The sequence below is a fragment of the Schistocerca serialis genome, chromosome 10, assembly GCF_023864345.2.
Source record: "Schistocerca serialis cubense isolate TAMUIC-IGC-003099 chromosome 10, iqSchSeri2.2, whole genome shotgun sequence".
Classification (NCBI taxonomy): Eukaryota; Metazoa; Arthropoda; class Insecta; order Orthoptera; family Acrididae; genus Schistocerca; species Schistocerca serialis.
In genome coordinates this window covers 36198780-36220199 of record NC_064647.1, presented here as the reverse complement: position 1 = coordinate 36220199, position 21420 = coordinate 36198780, and the positions used below count along the sequence as shown (strand labels likewise).

The following is a 21420-nucleotide window of genomic DNA, read 5'->3' as shown; positions in this document are numbered from 1 at the left end:
TATGAGTTAAGTCACTCATAATAAAATTCAGGACTCAGTTTGTTTTGAAAATTAGTACTTCAACTTTAATACTGAAACTCCACAAAACAGACTTCTTAAATCAATTGCTCAGTGTCTGGTTTCTATTAAAGTTGTAGGGGTAGCTTCTGCTCAATATATTTTATCCATGATTACTTCAGAATTTCAAAGTGTAGTCCAGTAATCACTTTCAAATTTTTTGTTAATCTAAAAATGCTACAAATGTATGTTTTCCTTTCTTCAGTATTCCATCACATCCTTAAATTTCTCTGGAACCGAAACTAAGCTCCCCCAAAGTCAGCTTCTTAACTTGATGCTTGTGTGGTATTTCCACTGTCAGCATCTGCCTTCTTTCAAATTGGAAACATTACATTCCTCTTGAAGCCTGGAGGTTTTCTGCAATTCTCCTATATCCCACATACTAAATTCTTAATCAAATAGTTCTGTTATGGTTAGTTTGCTCAAAAATCTTAATAATCCTAAAGGAATGTCAAATAATGGAAAATTTAGGGTGGAATGTAACAATATTATGAAAAGGATAGTTGCTACTCACCATATAGTGGAGATGCTGAGTTGCAGATGGTCACAACAAAAAGACTGTCGGAAAGTGAGCTTTTGGCCAACAAGTCCTTTGTCAAAAGTAGACCACACACACACACACACACACACACACCACACACACACACACACAAATGCAAATGCAGCTCACACCAAATGACCACAGTCTCTGGCAGCCGGTGGTGGGGGTAAGGAGGAGCCTGTGGCAGGGAGGGCTAGGGATAGCAGGGTAGGTGTTGGGGATGGTAAAGTGCTGCTTGTGGGAGAATACAGGGACGACGTGGGGTGGAGAGAGGGTAGGGCAGCTATGTGCAGTTGGGTGCTTAGACAAAGGGCCGGTGGGGGGATAGAGGGGTGGGGGGGGGGGGGGGGGGCGAGCGGAAAAGGAGAGAAGTGGAATAAAGAGCGGTGCAATGGGAACAGGGAAATACGAAAGCACTGGCAGGTCGATAGAAACACAAACAGACACATACATACACACAAAATTCAAGCTTTCGCAACAAACTGTTGCCTCATCAGGAAAGAGGGAAGGAGAGGGAAAGACGAAAGGAAGTGGGTTTTAAGGGAGAGGGTAAGGAGTCATTCCAATCCCGGGAGCGGAAAGACTTACCTTAGGGGGAAAAAAGGACTGGTATACACTCGCACATATCCATCCACACATACAGACACAAGCAGACTGTCTGCTTGTGTCTGTATGTGTGGATGGATATGTGCGTGTGTGCGAGTGTATACCTGTCCTTTTTCCCCCTAAGGTAAGTCTTTCCGCTCCTGGGATTGGAATGACTCCTTACCCTCTCCCTTAAAACCCACTTCCTTCTTTCGTCTTCCCCTCTCCTTCCCTCTTTCCTGATGAGGCAACAGTTTGTTGCGAAAGCTTGAATTTTGTATATATATATATATATATATATATATATATATATATATATATATATATATATATATATATATATATATATAAAAACAAAGATGATGAGACTTACCAGACAAAAGTGCTGGCAGGTCGATAGACACACAAACGAACACAAACATACACACAAAATTCAAGCTTTCGCAACCAATGGTTGCTTCATCAGGAAAGAGGGAAGGAGAGGGAAAATCGAAAGGATGTGGGTTTTAAGGGAGAGGGTAAGGAGTCATTCCAATCCTGGGTGCGGAAAGACTTACCTTAGGGGGAAAAATGACGGGTATACACTCGCACACACACACATATCCATCCGCACATACACAGACACAAGCAGACATTTGTAAAGGCAAAGAGTTTGGGCAGAGATGTCAGTCAAGGCGGAAGTAAAGAGGCAAAGATGTTGTTGAAAGACAGGTGAGGTATGAGCGGCGGCAACTTGAAATTAGCGGAGGTTGAGGCCTGGCGGATAACGAGAAGAGAGGATACACTGAAGGGCAAGTTCCCATCTCCGGAGTTCTGACAGGTTGGTGTTAGTGGGAAGTATCCAGATAACCCGGACGGTGTAACACTGTGCCAAGATGTGCTGGCCGTGCACCAAGGCGTGTTTAGCCACAAGGTGATCCTCATTACCAACAAACACTGTCCACCTGTGTCCATTCATGCAAATGGACAGTTTGTTGCTGGTCATTCCCATATAGAAAGCTTCACAGTGTAGGCAGGTTAGTTGGTAAATCACGTGGGTGCTTTCACACGTGGCTCTGCCTTTGATCATGTACAACCTCCGGGTTACAGGACTGGAGTAGGTGGTGGTGGGAGGGTGCATGGGACAGGTTTTACACCGGGGGCGGTTACAAGGGCAGGAGCCAGAGGGTAGGGAAGGTGGTTTGGGGATTTCATAGGGATGAACTAAGAGGTTACGAAGGTTAGGTGGATGGCGGAAAGACACTCTTGGTGGAATGGGGAGGATTTCATGAAGGATGGATGTCATTTCAGGGCAGGATTTGAGGAAGTCGTATCCCTGCTGGAGAGCCGCATTCAGAGTCTGATCCAGTCCCGGAAAGTATCCTGTCACAAGTGGGGCACTTCTGTGGTTCTTCTGTGGGAGGTTCTGGGTTTGAGGGGATGAGGAACTGGCTCTGGTTATTTGCTTCTGTATTTGCCTGTCCAGGCAGAGCTTCAAGGAATCCTCAGAACCTTAGGCCCCCTACAAAACCTTTCACCTGACTCCATCAACCTCACGACCCCACTGACACCTCACACCCCTACCTTCTACCTTCATCCTAAAATTCACAAACCCAATCATCCCGGCCGTCCCATTGTAGCTGGTTACCAAGCCCCCACAGAACGTATTTCTGCCTACGTAGATCAACACCTTCAACCCATTACATGCAGTCTCCCATCCTTCATCAAAGACACTAACCACTTTCTCGAACGCCTGGAATCCTTACCCAGTCTATTACCCCCGGAAACCATCCTTGTAACCACTGATGCCACTTCTTTATACACAAATATTCCACACGTCCAGGGCCTCACTGCGATGGAGCACTTCCTTTCACGCCGATCACCTGCCACCCTACCTAAAACCTCTTTCCTCATTACCTTAGACAGCTTCATCCTGACCCACAACTTCTTCACTTTTGAAGGCCAGACATACCAACAATTAAAGGGAACAGCCATGGGTACCAGGATGGCCCCCTCGTACGCCAACCTATTTATGGGTCGCTTAGAGGAAGCCTTCTTGGTCACCCAGGCCTGCCAACCCAAAGTTTGGTACAGATTTATTGATGAGATCTTCATGATCTGGACTCACAGTGAAGAAGAACTCCAGAATTTCCTCTCCAACCTCAACTCCTTTGGTTCCATCAGATTCACCTGGTCCTACTCCAAATCCCATGCCACTTTCCTTGACATTGACCTCCATCTGTCCAATGGCCAGCTTCACACGTCCGTCCACATCAAACCCACCAACAAGCAAAGACCTCTATTATGACAGCTGCCACCCATTCCACATCAAATGGTCCCTTCCCTACAGCCTAGGTCTTCATGGCAAACGAATCTGCTCCAGTCCGGAATCCCTGAACCATTACACCAACAACCTGAAAACAGCTTTCGCATCCCGCAACTACCCTCCTGACCTGGTACAGAAGCAAATAACCAGAGCCACTTCCTCATCCCCTCAAACCCAGAACCTCCCACAGAAGAACCACAAAAGTGCCCCACTTGTGACAGGATACTTTCCGGGACTGGATCAGACTCTGAATGCGGCTCTCCAGCAGGGATACGACTTCCTCAAATCCTGCCCTGAAATGACATCCATCCTTCATGAAATCCTCCCACTCCACCAAGAGTGTCTTTCCGCCGTCCACCTAACCTTCGTAACCCCTTAGTTCATCCCTATGAAATCCCCAAACCACCTTCCCTACCCTCTGGCTCCTGCCCTTGTAACCGCCCCCGGTGTAAAACCTGTCCCATGCACCCTCCCACCACCACCTACTCCAGTCCTGTAACCCGGAAGTTGTACATGATCAAAGGCAGAGCCACGTGTGAAAGCACCCACGTGATTTACCAACTAACCTGCCTACACTGTGAGGCTTTCTATGTGGGAATGACCAGCAACAAACTGTCCATTCACATGAATGGACACAGGCAGACAGTGTTTGTTGGTAATGAGGATCACCCTGTGGCTAAACATGCCTTGGTGCACGGCCAGCACATCTTGGCACAGTGTTACACCATCCGGGTTATCTGGATACTTCCCACTAACACCAACCTGTCAGAACTCCGGAGATGGGAACTTGCCCTTCAGTATATCCTCTCTTCTCGTTATCTGCCAGGCCTCAACCTCCGCTAATTTCAAGTTGCCGCCGCTCATACCTCACCTGTCTTTCAACAACATCTTTGCCTCTTTACTTCCGCCTCGACTGACATCTCTGCCCAAACTCTTTGCCTTTACAAATGTCTGCTTGTGTCTGTGTTTGTGCGGAGCAGACACATCCTTTCGTCTTTCCCTCTTTCCTGATGAAGCAACTGTGGGTTGCGAAAACTTGAAATTTGTATGTATGTTTGTGTGTTTTTTATTGTGTCTATCTACCAGCACTTTCTCGCTTGGTAAGTCACAGCATTTTTTAAAATATTTATATGACAAGTTCCTCTGCATTGGTATTGTTGAGAAGTGTGTATTCTGATTGTGTGTTAGAAAGTATTAAATGCACTTATTGAGATAGCAAAGTTTATTCATTCATTCATGATTATGATACCCATCTGTTCATCTCTCCGTGACATGCCGAGGATCCTGCAATAAGAGGATCGTAGCTAACAAGAAGAATTCGCATGAGCAGAGGAGGGGCGATCCGGAACTTTCTAATGCACAATCAGAATACACACTTTTGAACAATATCAATGCAGAGGAACTCGTCACATGTCCACCCACTACAACTTACAGTAACAGACAGATGAATCTAAAGCAATTAAAAAACTGAAGAGCATCTCGCTATCTCTTTTGTTTGTATGTCAATGCTATCTATGGTACAAAATTTTCTCCGCATTGGTATTGTTCAGCAGTTTATATTGTGGTTGTGTGTTAGAAAGTAGTAAGACACTTATCAAAATAGCAAAGTTTATTCGTTCATTCATGACAATGATGCCCATTTGTTCATCTCTCCGCGACGTGCTGAGAATCCTGCATCAAGAGGATGGTAACTAACAAGAAGAATTTGCACGAGCAGAGGAGGGGCGATCCGGAACCAGTATTGTCATACGAATCGCCATGTACAATGGTGGTAACAAGGAAAGGATGTATGTAAGTTCATGAATGTTAAATGCTGAATATATGTATAGAATATTGAATGTCTGTTTATATTAGAGCCAGTTAAAGTTCACTCAGGATAGGTGTACCTTCCAATTTTTTTTCAATCATTCTTTCAAAATTTCTCTTTTAATTCTTCAGACAGCAATTTTTTTAATCAGTTTCCAATATATATAAATCACATTCTTAGTCCCTCCACCTCTATTCAGAACATAGGATATATTGCAGGGGGAGTTCCCACCTGCGCAATACAGAAAAGTTGGAAGCTGGTGTTGGTGGGAAGGATCTGTGTGGCACAGGCTGTGAAGCATAATTGGAATGAAGAACATCATATTGGGCAGCGAGCTCAGCAATGGGGCAGTCCAGCTGTTTCTTGGCCACTGTCTGTCGTGGCCATTCATGCAGACAGACAACATTGTTGTTTGTCATCCCCATCCCTGTTTACTGCTTACCTCCACCACCTGGTTGCCTCTCCCATCATGCACTGCTGCTTGCAGTCTGGATGGCATTTGTGTGTGTGTTTTGTCTATTTTCAACAATGGTCTTGTTGGCTGAAACTCACTTTCCAACAGTCTTTTTGTTGTACCTATCTGCAACTCAACGTCTCTGCTATATGGTGAATAGTTACTTTCTTTCTCATAATATTGTTATATTCCATCCTAGATTTTTCATTGTTTGGTTTAGGTTTTATTCAGATTGTCACAGAGTACTACAGTTCTGTCATCTAACTACCAGACTGAAAGTGGCAACATTAATTATTTTTATTATTGGAGTGAAAAGTTGTACTATTATGGTGCATCTGGCGGCAGTTTGTCATGTGCTTATATGCTTTCCTAATGCATTTTTAATTTTTTTTTTATTTTTGCTACTGTCACTTCCAAGTTGCTGTTTCTTGAAGTGCAACTAATTGAAAACAATCCAATGTGGAAAAAAAACAGAGTATATTCAGTCTGCCATACAGGAAGAGTCATTTGCTATGAATATTTAGATTTCAGTTTGAGAACTTGCCTTGTGAATCATCACAATCAATACTTTGTCACTTCACTGTCCATTACATGGATTGGCACCAAAATTCACAAATTGTTTAAGTTCACATCAGTAAGAAAGCTCTGGTTATGCAAGTGGTACCCCACAAACTGGTACATATGCAATTTATTTATATTAAAAAATATTAGATACAATAGCTGGCCACTACAGGGTAAAATATTTAGTACTACAGATGCATAAAATATTTAGTACTACAGATGCACCCACACCAAAGCCCTAGCTTTTAGAATGATTAGTGCTTTTGTCAGAGAGCAGACAGATGCTTTGGCCTCTTCCTCCCTCTCATTCCTCCCTCTTCATTTCTGTTTATCTCATTACAGGTGGCTCCCTCTCATTCTGGTGTCTGAGTCCTTCCAAACATCCCCAGCTTATCAAACTCTTGTTGTGAAAGTTAGGTAGTGTCTCACTTTTACTTTTATACTTTTTTTCAGCAGTACTTAATATTTAGCCAGTTGGAGGTAAGTACTGGTTAGCAATGCTGTCTCACATTGTTTTTAGTTTTCTCAAGTGAACTTTTGATGCAATTGAATGGGATAGGCTGCTACTCACCTCAAAAAGGACACTGTGAGTCACAGACAGGCACAACGAAAGGACTGTTATACATCTAAGCTTTTGGCTGAATGTCCTTTTTTAGCAACCTATCCTTTTCATAATATTGTTGTTATTCCAGCCTGGACTTTCAATTGTTTGATCCAACTCATTTATATTAGGCCTTCTGAGATTTGGCACCAACTACAAATTAAAGTCCTATCTTTTTCAGATGCACACCATGCGTACTTTTAATTCATGTTACTAAGTTTTGACTGACAACCGTTCAGCCATTCTCACACAGCAAAGTTGTTGGCTAGGAGACTTCAAAGAGCAGGCATAGCCACTTAAGTGGAAAGCTTTTCTTTGTTCTTCACACACAATGGCACCTTTATTTTGTGAAGTGTGAGATGTAGATGTACCTGATAAGTGTAGCTGACAGTAATGGGCGTGTAGTGTGATGTCATGTTTGTGTCAGACTGTGATGATGATGAGAGAAGAAAGAGGGTGAAACCCACTGCCAGCACGTACCCTACTCTCTCGAACAGCACTTTAGTGGGCCACAGAGTTTAACGTACCCATCCGACTGACAGATCACAATGACAGTGCCGCATGCCCTCATATCGTCAGACACTGCAGAGAGCTTTGGACTTTATTCCAGGACACTGGCACAAAGTCATGTGAGAAGAAACTGTATACTACCACTCCTCCTACCCTTTGCTGTAGGGAAAATGGCGAGCTGCCACCAGCACATAGGGTACACAGGTGGTTATCAACCCAAATACTGACCAACCCTGACGTCGCTTAACCTCTGTGATCTCGTGAGAACTGATGTATTCAACAAAATAAGGCCATTGATGACCTGAAATTATGTGTCCACAACTTTTTCCCCTCATGTCAAAAACAGAGAAAGTGGTGAGGTTGAGAATGATGACAGAGGTTGAGGGGTTGGGGAAGAGTGGTGGGTGGTTAGGGGGTGTGGGGAGCTTTAGTGGAAAATGGGGATTGGGGTGGGGGGGTCCATGAGGGGCTGAGGAATGGGAGGGGGAAGGGGACAAGGATAGAGAGGGGCAGTGGGAAGGGAAGGGTAAGGGGAGGGGCGTGTGAGAGAGAGAGAGAGAGAGAGAGAGAGAGAGAGAGAGAGAGAGAGAGATTCAGAAGGACTGGACACCGGTAAAGTTTTGAGATAGAATACGAAACCCAAAGCATCTGTTGCTAACTCAGATACGTGTACCTCTGTGCACTTACACGGCAGGAGCAGTTGTGGCAGGTGGTGTTGGCAGACAGCAGGAGGATGGAGGTGCCGTGCAGCAGCCTCTGTCCGTCGAGGAGGCAGTGCAGGCAGCGGGGGCAGCAGCTGCCACTGCCGCCGCCCCCAGAGGGAGCCAGCAGGGGGTGCGAGCAGTTGGCCACTGGACACACCTCTGGATAGCATGTGATGTTTCCTTGCTGGGTGAGAGCAGAAAAGTCTACACAAATGATCTACATAAAAACGAGACTGTGTCAAAATGCGACCTCTTGTGCAACGGTTATATCACTGACTGAGAATCGTGTACGAGGCAACTCAAAATGAATATGGCAACTACAAATGGCTACAAATATTAAAGGCATAGGGACACATTAATAAGCATTTGAACGTAAAAGAAATTTCCAAATTTTTAAAATACTTTATAGGTGCCCTATGCGACTCACCTCGGTCACGTGGATATAATTTTTATTTTCTTTTTATTGTGCCTCTGTTCAACAACTTTATGAGTTATGAGGACTTGTTCAATAGAAGGGATAAATTTCATAGTAGCAAAGATGAACAAGTGTTCATGGATCTTAAGGTATGCACTTTAGAGCCTATCATTACTGGACTTCTTTCCCGTTTTGGTCCATCCTACCTCCTCTGAAAGCTTGCCGGTCGAGTTCTGGTTCGTCCTGTATATTCCTTGTTGCAACCGAGCAACTATTCTCCATTGGCTCTGTCCCACCAATGCAGATATTCCCATACACCCCATTGGTAGTGATGGAAGCTTCAGTGACAATGAAAGTTTGAGTTAAGCCTGGAGGTGTGATCAAATAGCTTAACAGTGAATGTGATTGCTTGTGATAAAGAGGGAATCCAGATCTGAGTTCCAGTCTTGGACAAACTTTCAGCTCGCATGACATATTCATTATTACTTCAAATCAGTGTAGGTCAATGTTCCAGCAAAAGTTTTTAGTGTGGTTGAAATTTTAAAACACAAGCATTTATTTTGCATATCAAGTTCTTCTGTACATTGAAATTCCACAGTAATACGAGGGTCACTCAAAGAGAAATGCACACTATTTTTGTAAAAATATAGTTTTCACTGTGCATGTGTGAAAGTTTTAGAGTGTGTTTTCAAACTTAGTTCAACCTGTTCCTCTGAGTGGCGCCGTCACAGCATGTCTTCAAGATGGCTGCTAAACATGACGTTTGTCAGAAGCAACGTGCTGTCATTGATTTCCTGTGCTGTGAAAACGAGACAGTGGGAAACATCCACAAGAGGTTGAAAAAGGTGTATGGAGATGCTGCTATCGATTGTTGTACAGTTAGTTAGTGGGCAAGCAGATTATGTGATGACAGCGGGCACGGCATTATTGATGATTGTCCTCGCAGTGGCAGGCCTCATACTGCACGCACTCCAGACAATGTGCAGACAGTTGATGAATTGGTGACTGCTGACAGACACATCACAGTGAACTAATTGTCATGCTACGTTGCGATGGGGGAAGGAAGTGTTTGCAGAATACTGAAAGTGTTGGCGTTAAAAAAGGTTTGTGCCAGGTGGGTTCCCAGGATGCTGACAGTGGCTCACAAAGAAAAAAGAAAAATGGTATGCAGTGAACTTTTGGAACAGTATGAGAATGGTGGAGATGAATTTTTTGGAAGAATTGTGACAAGTGATGAAACATGGCCCATCATTTTTCACCAGAGATGAAGAGGCAATCAGAGGAGGTTGGTCCAGAATTTTACCATGTGGATATACAGGCGCTGGTTCCCAGATGGCGTAAGGCAGTTGAGAGGGATGGAAATTATGTGGAGAAATGAAAATATTGTTCCTAAAGGATGTATCTACACACTGTGAAACTTTCAAACCTGTAGAATAAAAGATGGATTTAAAAAAAAAATAGTGTGCATTTCTTTTGGAGTGACCCTCGTACTAACTACACCTTAGGAATTAGCAAGACATTAATTACTGTCTGAATGATGATAATTTTGAAACCAAGGCCTTAATTAATTTTGATATTTACAAGGTAAATGTTATCAGAAAGTATGAAAGTCATTCAAAAACTAGTGCCTCCCATTTATTTTCACAAAAACTACAATAGTTATAGAAATGACAGTAACACAATTGCATAGTGCAATATTTCAGCAACATACTGTCACATTTCCACATGGTCGTCACCATTCATTATGCACTTTTGATGATGAAGAAGATGATGCACACTGCACACTCATAAAGACCTGAACTGACTGAGGCTAGCTACTGCCTTACAGCTCCAGTGTGCCCGCATCTCGTGGTCGTGCGGTAGCGTTCTCGCTTCCCACGCCCGGGTTCCCGGGTTCGATTCCCGGCGGGGTCAGGGATTTTCTCTGCCTCGTGATGGCTGGGTGTTGTGTGCTGTCCTTAGGTTAGTTAGGTTTAAGTAGTTCTAAGTTCTAGGGGACTTATGACCACAGCAGTTGAGTCCCATAGTGCTCAGAGCCATTTGAACCATTTTTTGAACAGCTCCAGTGACAGCATCTGAGTCTGGAAAATGTTGGCAATGTAGTACATCTTGTGCATGCCCATAGAGGTGGAACTCTAATGACAGCAATTCAGGAATGTGTGGTGGATGTGGTCAGAGAGTCTAGTCAAATATGGCAATGAGTTCCACAGTCGCAAAACTGTTGTGGGGCCGAGCATTATTGTGTTTTGATTGGAAGTTTGTCTTCTTTTATGCCTGACACTGGAAATTCAAGCTTCCAGCCCAGGCAGTGTGGCAGTGTAGTGTTCTGAACTGACAGTTATTGAGGCTTGCTTTACTTACTTTACTCTCAGAGACACTGAAAAGAACCATACCATTTGTATCCGAGAAGGCAGTGCACATCACTTTGCCTGCAGATGGCTTTGTCTTTATCTTATTTGCAGGAGAGCTCAAATGTTGCCACTCTGTGAACTACCTTTTGAATTCTGGCTTGTAGTTGTGACAGTTCAAGGGATAATGATGTTCAGAAAATTGTCACCTTCAGCGTAATACAGGTTCAGTAGGTCCCAACTAATTTCCATTCAACATTCTTTTTCACATAAGCATCCATGGGACCTATGTTGTACACACTTTGCATAATCTAAGTTATGTAACATCTCTTTTAAGGCATTTCAATTAACATTCAGCTGCGTACACAATTCCTCAGTCACGATCCACCTTTCATCGTGCAGGAGTTGATCGAGGCACTGTTCATTATGAGAGATGCATGCCGAGCAGGTTGACCGGGGTGTGGTTTGTCATACATATCTATTTCAACACTACTGAAATGCAGTACCCAGGATTTCACATTACTTGCATATACTGTACATCTCCAAATACCTCTTTCAAGCACAGATGGATCTGAATTGGTGTAATTTGTTCAGCAGTCAATGTCTGACATCTTTCTGGAATGCTCCCTTGATGCTGCTGTCTGTTGCAGGGCAACAAAATGGGCAGCATACTACTGCAAAGGTTCAAAAATTATTACTACACCAACATAATCTGGCTTGGACACCGAAAGTCGATGCAAAATGATAGGAGGCATTAGTTTCAGAATGACTTGCAAAATAGCGAGAAGGCAAAAATGTGTGTCTTTAGTCTAGGAAAGACACCAGAACCATCAGGGATGCTCCTCTTTGCCGTGTTCTGAGCTGAGTGAAGCAGATGTGTGCGCACCCGTACCTGACAGACACAGGTGGTGCAGGGCAGCGACGGATGTGGGAACAGCTGGCCGTCGTCGTATGTGCGGCTGCCGTACTGGCAACCCTTGCACAGGGGACAGCACTCGCCTGGCGTGAGCCGTGGGTGGTAGCACTGCAGTGTGCACTCCACAGGGCTGCATTCCACTTGGCCATTCTGGAACACAATGTTTTATTTTACAATTTTTTGTTCCACTGTACTCTGGGCAGACACGAAATAGTGTTACGACCAACAGTGATGTACACAAAATTCCTCTCTACACTTCTGCTGCATTATATCATTTTATTTTTAATTGAAAAAAAGAAATAACGGAGTGATGATATGTAATCAAATCCCCATCCGGCCTTCCACATTTACATTCCCCATGGTTTCTCTATATTGCTCATGGAAAATTCCAGAGTGCTTTGTTTCGAGAAAATACAGTCCAAGTGGGATCTTAAACCTTAATCTTCCTTTTTTCACAAGACTTCAGACTGCCTCTCCAACTGATTAGTTTTTTCAGGTACATGTTTGATAAAAGCTTTTCTGATTATTCATGAACTGTATGTGTAGCATGTAGTGAAACGATCCTCTACTGTTGACCAATGCAAAATGGGCTTCTGTAGGGTAAAATTTAACAAAAGGAGCTAATGAACTTGTTTGTCATGTTTCTATGCATTAACTCTGTGAGAGTGAATTCTACTGAAGCGTGTCTTGAATGGTTTGTTTCATATAGAACAAATTCTGGGTGGGCTGCAACAACTGCCAGTGGCTGCACATACGACACACAGTGTTTCTTGTCCCACTTATTTCTGCTCGTACAGACCTTGCTGGTTTTGATAACTCTGTGAAATCTGCATCATTCCACATAAAACATCAGAATTATGCCACTTGTTAAACGCCAATTTTGAAAGATTTATTGTAAAGATTATTTGTGCATAGATCTTCAAAAATATATCTTGAACAGTAATATGAAATCTTAATAGGATCTAGTGCGACAAGGTTGATGTATACTGTTGAATTAATATACCACATTGTTAAAGACAATAGGCAACTTATTATTTCAAGATATATAAATTTATTTTGGAAAGTATGTCAGTGTTACCTAAACTGAAATAACAGCATCCAGAGTGAACATCTGACAATAGAAGACACAGTGAACTTTAACTGAAAAAAGGTAAGACCCTGAGCATTAATATACATGTTTGAATGAGTGTTTTTTATTTAGCAGATTGAGATTACAAAGTTTTTTTAAGGTAAGGCTGATTTAAGATTCATAAACAATTCCTATTGTCTCAAGGTAACTTATCAGTTTAGGAGCTACAGTCTAACAAGAATAGATTGCAAGGTAAACTGTTTATATTAAAAAACTAAAAACCCGCCTCCATTGCGAAAAAGCACCTAGTGTTAAGTGGTAACCCAGGTTTTGGTGTAGATAACTACACCTTCTTCAGAACAACAATAAAACCCACAAGTGCCTAAGAAGACCTTTGTCAATGATTAAAAGAACACCATAGCTATACATTTACAAACGAAAAAGAAAGGAAAACACCAACAATACATATGTACAAAGTCAAAACCACTACTTAACTTAATAGTGTATGCTCCACCTCACTCCGGCCTATTGATAGGCCGAAACCTGGGTTAACACTTGACACTAGGTGCTTTTTTCGCAATCGAGGCGGGTTTTTAGTTTTTTAATATATTAACCAACGATTGCTGATGCGCTGCGATGTTGAAGGTTCTTAAACTGTCTATAAGTTTAAAATCAGTCATATTTGATAAAACCTAGCAGACATACAGTGACACAGTGCTTCCGGTTTTTCTTATGACACAATAGTGTTTAACTTCTCTAAACGTTTGGCCTGAAAAATTTACCTTCTTGAATGGCTACAGAGAAATACAGTAATTAGTGGATCACTTGAAACTTCCTACCTGATTAAATTTTGTGCAAGACTGGGACTTAACCCAAAATCTTCCCATTCGTGACCGATACTCTTACCAACCAGACTAGCCAGGCATGATGCACGATCTGCTCCCACAGCTTTACTTCTGTCACTACCTTTCTCCTACCTTCTAAACTTGTAAGAGCATTGCCCGTGAAAGGAAAGGTTCCATGTTCGAGACCTGGTGTGACACACAGTTTTAACCTGCCATGAAATTTCAAAACAACTTATAATGACTGTGTTATAGGCAAATTTTTAGACTCATCCAAGAGTTTTGACATGGTTGGCAATCAAATAAAATATTACTAAACAAAATAGAAGCACTAGGTGTAGGGGAATTAGTTAATAATTGGTTCCAGTCACACTTAGAAAATATGGTGCATATGGTTATAGGTGCCCTACACTTCAAATGATGCTCAATTTTTACTGAAACAATTAACATACCCTAAAGATATTAACGTAGATGTTACTCAAGGGAATATGTCAGGACTAATTCTGTTTTTAATATACATTGTCTGATAAACAAAAGTGAAGCACCCAGAAGACACAGTGAGAAGTCAATGTAACTTTGCACATGTGCACATTGCCAGGAGGTATGTAAGTGGTTGGAGCTGCAGTTCTCTGTAACAAGTACAACAGCCATCAAAGTGCATTAATGTTGGTCACATTTAGTGTTGTTAACAGGCCTGACAGGAATAAAAGGGGTGTGAACAGTGTTGGACGTTGAGTGGTCACAGAAGGACACTGCAGTGCTAGGCACTCTTGAGAGACAGTATTATTGGCATCTGACAGAGTTTGAAAGGGGCCTCATTAGGAGTCTGACCACCACAAGAGAAGATCACCATATTGTGCAGTGAGTGTGTTGTAAACCCTACACATCTATGCCTGCCATCTGAGAACAAGTAACAGACTCCCTGCAACAGTCTGTGTCATCTCTCACCACTGTTCAGAGATTAGCGACAGCTCGACTAAGAAATTACTGTCTCTTGCATAGGCTGCCATTAACATCACAACACAAATGACTGCATGTGGAGTGGTGTCAAGATCTGGAAGCACGGACTGCTGGTGAACGGTATCACACTGGGGTCAGTGCCGAATCACGGTTGTGCGCTATTCCTGATGATCGCCATCAGAGGGTATGGTGGTGACCTGGGGAAAGGTCCTTTTCTTCCAATATTTTGGGTAGGCACCCAAACGCTACTCCTGCCATCATGATGTGGGAAGCTACCAGGTGTGCCTTCATGGGTCTTGGCTGGTAGTGATTGGGAAACTCTGACGGGACAATGGTACAGTCAGACGTCGTGCATTCTGACGTGTTACCTCTGGTGTGACAGTATCGCGGTGCAATTGTCCGATAGGAGGACAGTGCTCGTCGAGATGTGGCATGTGTTTCTATGAGCTGTGCGTGATGGTGAGATACTCCCGTGACTGGCAAGTTATCTGTATTTGTCCCCAATAGAACATGTGTGTGACCAGCTCAGATGTCAACTCCGTTCCAGTGCGAGTATTCAGGATATTGAGGAGCAACACAACAGTTGTGAGCTAGCTTGCCTCAGGAAAGTCTACAATGATTTCATGACACACTTCTTGACTGACTCAGTGCACACATTCAGGTCAGAGGTTATGCAGTGTCGTACTGATAAATATTGTCACAGTGCCAAGTTGCTTGAAAACTTGGCTAGATATTGTAATCGCTGAAATATCATCACATACCCTCTTGACTCGTGGAATTTCATTTTCTCCTCCAGTGTGCTTCACTTTTATCATCAGACAGTGTATATGGGTTGGGTTGTTTGGGGGAAGAGACCTAACAGCGAGGTCATCGGTCTCGTCAGATTAAGGAAGGATGGGGAAGGAAGTTGGCCGTGCCCTTTCAAAGAAACCATTTAGGGAAATCACGGAAAACCTAAATCGTGATGGCCGGACACAGGATTGAACCGTAATCCTCCTGAATGCGAGTCCAGTGTGCTAACAACTACGCCACCTATATATATATATTTAAAAAAAACAGCATGAATTTCAGCTTACACACAGAAGACAACTTATCATTTTAAATGTGATAACTCTAGTTTTTAGTGATGAATATTGATTGTCAGCTGACATGGAATGAACACTAAGATAATGGCAATTAGATTGTGAGCAGCATGTTATGGCCCTTGAATGCTATCATCAGAGTGCAAAAGTCAGTGCTTTGTGGTGACATACTACTCCTATGTACATTCATTTCACAGCTGTGAGATACTTTTCTAGGGTAAAATGTACAAAACATAGATACATTGTCCAAACTGGGGAAAGGCCTGTAAGGATAATAACTAACAGCAGTAGTTGAGCTCACTGCAAAGAAATATTTAAAAAAATTGGGTATCCATATTGTGTTAGATGAATTATTATTATGCACATCAGGAGAAACAAAGAAAAGTACATTACCAATAGTTACACAGTGTACACAATTGTGACACAAGATTCACTTTGGATTTACATTCAGAAAGGAAAAACAAACATAGAAACTTCAAACAGCATTTCATATCAGAGATTAAAATGAATAACATATTGCCCAAGCAGATGGGAAAGTTGCTTAAAATACATTTATTTAAAATGGTAGTCAAACCTTACCCATTAAAAATTGCATACTTGACAGTGAAAGGCTACTTAGAGAGTTGGAGTTAATAATAATAATAATAATAATAATAACAATAATAATATAAAGAGGAAAACAGGAGGAAAAATTGAAATATACATCCAACTGGCTGAGGAAGTCAAAGACATGTGGCATCAGGATAATTATACTATCAACTACAGGAATCATACCACACAATATCCACAAGTACATCAACGCAATACAGCTACATCCAAACGTATATATACAACTACAGAAATCTGTAATTATCGATACCTGTTCAATTACCCGAAAGTTCCTAAATGCAATGTAACATATACCGTACAGTTAAAAGGAAGTCACGCTTGATCAAGGTCCGCATCACTTTCCATTTTTAACCAGACATAATGTCTGAGACAGGAAAGAGAAATAATAATAATAACAATAACAATCATCAGATTATTCTAGACCACAATACCAAAGTCACACCATTTTATCTGAGTCATCAGCCCCTCATGAAGAGTTAGATAATTATACTGCGTGACAAAAGTCATGGAATACCTCCTAATATCATCTCGGAACTACTTCTGCCTGGTGTAGTGCAGAAACTCAATGTGGCATGGACTCAACAAGTCACTGGAAGTCCTCTGCAGAAATATTGAGCCATGCTGCCTCTATAGCCGACCAAAATTGCAAAAGTGTTGCAGGAGTTTGTGCATGAACTGACCCCTCAATTATGCCCATAAATGTTTGATGGGATTCATGTCAGGTAATTTGGGTGTCCAAACTATTCGTTCGAGTAGTACAGAAGGGTCGGCCGAAGCGTCCGATCCCACCCGTTGGCTTTGACCCATGACGGAAGGCTGTTGTGTGTGACGTCACGACGGCGTGGAATTTAGTTTGTGAGAGTGGCGTGTTTGTAGGTGTCATTTTGATGCGATCGGTGGTGCTCTCTGGTGGTGTGTTAGGTGATGTTTTTGGTTTAGTTTGAGAGTGTGGTGTCGTGTGAATTTTGGTAAATTGCTTTTTTTATGTCTTTGGTAGGTATGGATATGACTGACAGGGTCAACAGTTTTCGGTTGTCGACTATGATAGGGGACAGTGCATTGTCTCTAATGAAATTTCTTCAACTATTCAGATTTTTGGATGAAGTCGTGAAGTGTTCAGTATGTCATGAAGAAATGAGGCTTACTTAAAGTTCCGGCGTCTCAGACCATGGACGGCTGTATGTGGAAGGATAACAGGTCAAGAGAAGTGTTCGATCCCAATGTATGGCTGTGAATGTTGGTATTGGTATCGGGAGATGTTTTTGAGCTATATAGGTCAAGGGAAGTGTTTAGGACCTAATTTAGTGGATCGGGAGCTGCTGTTGAGCTATATAGGTCAAGGGAAGTGTCCGATTCCAGATGATACTGTGTTTAGTGGTATTTGGGGAGTTTTGTGATGTCAGTTTTTTTCATCGTTTTGCGTGGTTTTGTATGGGGGTGGGTGTCTAAATTTGTTTATATTTAGTTTGTCCCCACCCAGAAACCTCCTATTTCCCCCACTTGTCACGTTAGTGTCATTAGGCTTTTTGTGGAATGTGTGTGTGTTTGTTTTTCGATGTATTTTTGTCCTCATAATGTGTACATAACAACTTTATATGCGCCATATTGGAATCATGGTTTATGATCGTTTCCGCCATATTTGTGACGTCATGGGTCAAAGCAGACGGGCGGGATCGGACGCTTCCGTATTTCCGTACAGAATGGTTTTGGATATATCCCATTGTGGGATGGTGCATGCTGAAAAAGGGCAGTTCCCAGGTAGCCTTGAACTACAGAATTTATTTCTCTAATGAAACAACAAGAAAACATGGAACACAGAAACTGAATCTCTACAAAGAGCAAGAGAGATCATTCTGATCTTAGCACACAGTCTGTCACCATCGATTGCTCTCCAAGGTCGGAATCGGTTGTGATCCCAATTGGTGGTACACTTGCATTGTCTTCACCTGGTAGTGCTGTATTGGTGACTCGTCGTTTACTTGGCAGCACACTCATCAGCTCACACCCCTGGAGAGCTGCAGGAGGCAGTTCTATATTGGCCACCCGGCATAAGGGTACTTGGAAACAGCCGATGTCATGTGGCTTTGTGGATGCGAAATAGTGCCAGCTGTCCTGTGATCGCAGTGCCCTCCCTACCACAGCATACGGCACAGTGAAGTCCAACTGTGTCAGCTGCAGGCACCTGGTGTGACAGCAATATGCAGGGTATTGCTTTGTGGTGTCATGCCGGAATATTGAGCACTTGAGGTACAAGGCATTCCTCTTCCCTTTGGAGAAAGATGGCAAAGCCATCTCGAGACACAGTGGCCACAGTGGAGGTGACAGTCGAGGACATAGCATTTTCAAACCGATCACATACAATTGGGGCCCAGTGACACAACGCACTATATATATATATATTTAAAAAAAAAATTGTTTGGGAACATCACATCCTTGGATGGCTGCAAATGGCCTCCAAATAGTAGAACATCTGAGGATCCAGTTCATTCCATGTAAACACCCACACCATTTTGGAACCATCACCAGTTTGCACAGTGCCTTGTTGGCAACTTGGATCCACAGCTTCATGGGGGCTGCGCCACACTCAGACCCTACCATCAGCTTTTACCAACCAAAATTGGGACTCATTTGACCATGCCACAGATTTCCAGTCACCTAAGGTCCAACTGATATAGTACGGTCACGAGACCAGGAGAGGTGCTGCAGGTGATGTCATGCTGTTAGCAAAGGGGCTCATGATGGTCATCTGCTACCATAGCCTGCTAATGCAAAATTTTGCTGCGAATTCCTAACGGATAAGTATGTTGTGCATCCCACACAGATTTCTGCAGTTATTTCACACAGTGTTCCTCATCTATTATCATTGACAACTCACAGCAAATGCTGCTGCTCTCGATTGTTAAGTAAAGGCCGTTAGCCACCATGTTGTCTGTGGTGGGAGGTAATGTCTGAAGTGTGGCATTCTCAGCACACTCTTGACATTGTGGATTGTGGAATATTGAATTGCCTGACGATTTCTAAAATGGAATGTCCCACGTATCCAGCTCCAGCTACCATTCTGCATTCAAAGTCAGTTAATTCCCATCTTGTGGCCATAATCATGTTGGAGACCTTTTCACACAAATCACCTAAGTAGAAATGACAACTCCGCCAATGCACTGCCCTTTAATAGCTTGTGTACATGATACTACTGCTTTCTATGTGTGAATATTGCTATCCCACGACTTTAGTCACTTCAGTGTAATTTTTATGTTAGCAACAGGAAAAGCTAACTTATTCAAACTAAGTACAAATGTAATAGAAATATATACAACCTGATGATGTGGTGAGTTTGTTGAGACATGGCCCTCAGATTCAGGAGGACAAAGGCCTGTGCTCTATCCGGCCATTAGGTATTCCTAAATCACTTTGGCCAAATGTCAGATGGTTCTTTCAACAAGGCCATGGCCGACTGCCTGCATATGCATTTATGTCTATGTATAACTCTGTAATTCACAATTAATTGCTTGGCAGAGGGTTAATACAACTATTTTCACACTCTTTCTCGACTGTGCAACTCTTGACTAGCACATCAAAAAAATGAAAACCTAAATCTTTCCATGCAAGCTCTGATTTACTTTATTATATTGCTATGGTCATCTCTCCCTACGCAAGTGGGAGTAAACAAAAAGTATTTTTACATTCAATAGAGAAAGTTAGTGTATGGCATTTGTGAAAATACACTGAAGTGCCAAAGAAACTGGTATAAGTATGCATATTGAAATACAGAGATATGTAAACACGCAGGAGACGGTGCTGTGATTGGAAATGCCTATATAAGACTACAAGTGTCTGGAGTGGTTGTTAGATCAGTTACTGCTGTTACAATGGCAGGTTATCAAGATTTAAGTGAGTTTGAACACGGTGTTATAGTCGGGGCACGAGCAACGGGACACAGCATCTCCAAGGTAGCGATGAAGTGGGGATTTTCCCACACAACCATTTCACGAGTGTATTGTGAATATCAGAAATCTGGTGTAACACCAAATCTCTGACATCGCTGAAGATCCTGTAAGAACAGGACCAACAATGACTGAAGAGAATCATGCAACATGACAGAAGTGCAACCCTTTTGCAAACTGCTGCAGATTTCAATGCTAGGCCATCAGCAAGTGTCAGCAAGCAATCCAGCCAATGAAACATCATTGATATGGGCTTCAGGAGCCAAAGACCATCTCATGTACCTTTGGCAACTGCACGACACAAAGCTCTATGCCGTGCCTGGGCCTGTCAACATTGACATTGGACTGTTGATGACTGGAAACACGTTGCCTGGTCGGATGAGTCTCATTTCAAATTGTATCGAGCAGATGAACATGTATGGGTATGGAGACTACCTCATGGATCCATGGATCCTGCATGTCAGCAGGGGACTGTTCTAGCTGGTGGAGGCTCTGTAATGGTGTGGGGCGTGTGCAGTTAGAGTAACATGGGACCCCTGATACATCTAGATACAACTCTGACAGGTGACATGTATGTAAGCATCCTATCTCATCACCTGCATCCATTCATGTCCATTGTGCATTTCAACAGACTTTGGCAATTCCAGCAGGACAATGTGACACCCACACATCCAGAACTCCTACAGAGTGACTCCAGGAACACTCTTCTGAGTTTATACACTTCTGCTGGCCACCACACTCCCTAGAAATGAAAATTACTGAGCACATCTGGAATGCCTTGCAACCCGCTGCTCAGAAATTTCCACTCCCTCGTACTCTTACAGATTTATGGATAGCCCGCAGGATTCATGGTGTCAATTCTCTCCAGCCCTACTTCAGACATTAGCAGAGTCATGTTGTGGCACTTCTGTGTGCTTGCGGGGCCCTACATGATATTAGGCAGGAGTACCAGTTTCATTGGCTCTTCAGTGTATATACTGTGTTGATATCAGATTTTTTGTTGTTTAGGTTACATATGTATTTTAACTTTCTTTTACACTGTGTATGCCCTTTGGCCAGCACAAGAAATCTGGAAGTTACTATTCAGACTAGATGTCATCTGCAGCACGGGTA

The 21420-nt window shown here is 42.7% G+C and overlaps 1 protein-coding gene across 1 annotated transcript in view; it reads right to left on the bottom strand.

Moving 5' to 3' along the window:
• The window catches only part of LOC126425211 (uncharacterized), a 337500-nt gene that overhangs the window by 12158 nt on the left and 303922 nt on the right, over positions 1 to 21420 (bottom strand). The window contains exons 13-14 of the mRNA XM_050088166.1: positions 11781 to 11954; positions 8109 to 8309 (exon numbers count right to left, since the gene is read on the bottom strand). Coding sequence (XP_049944123.1) covers positions 8109 to 8309; positions 11781 to 11954 — 375 coding nt within the window. The remainder of the gene's footprint in view (positions 1 to 8108; positions 8310 to 11780; positions 11955 to 21420) is intronic.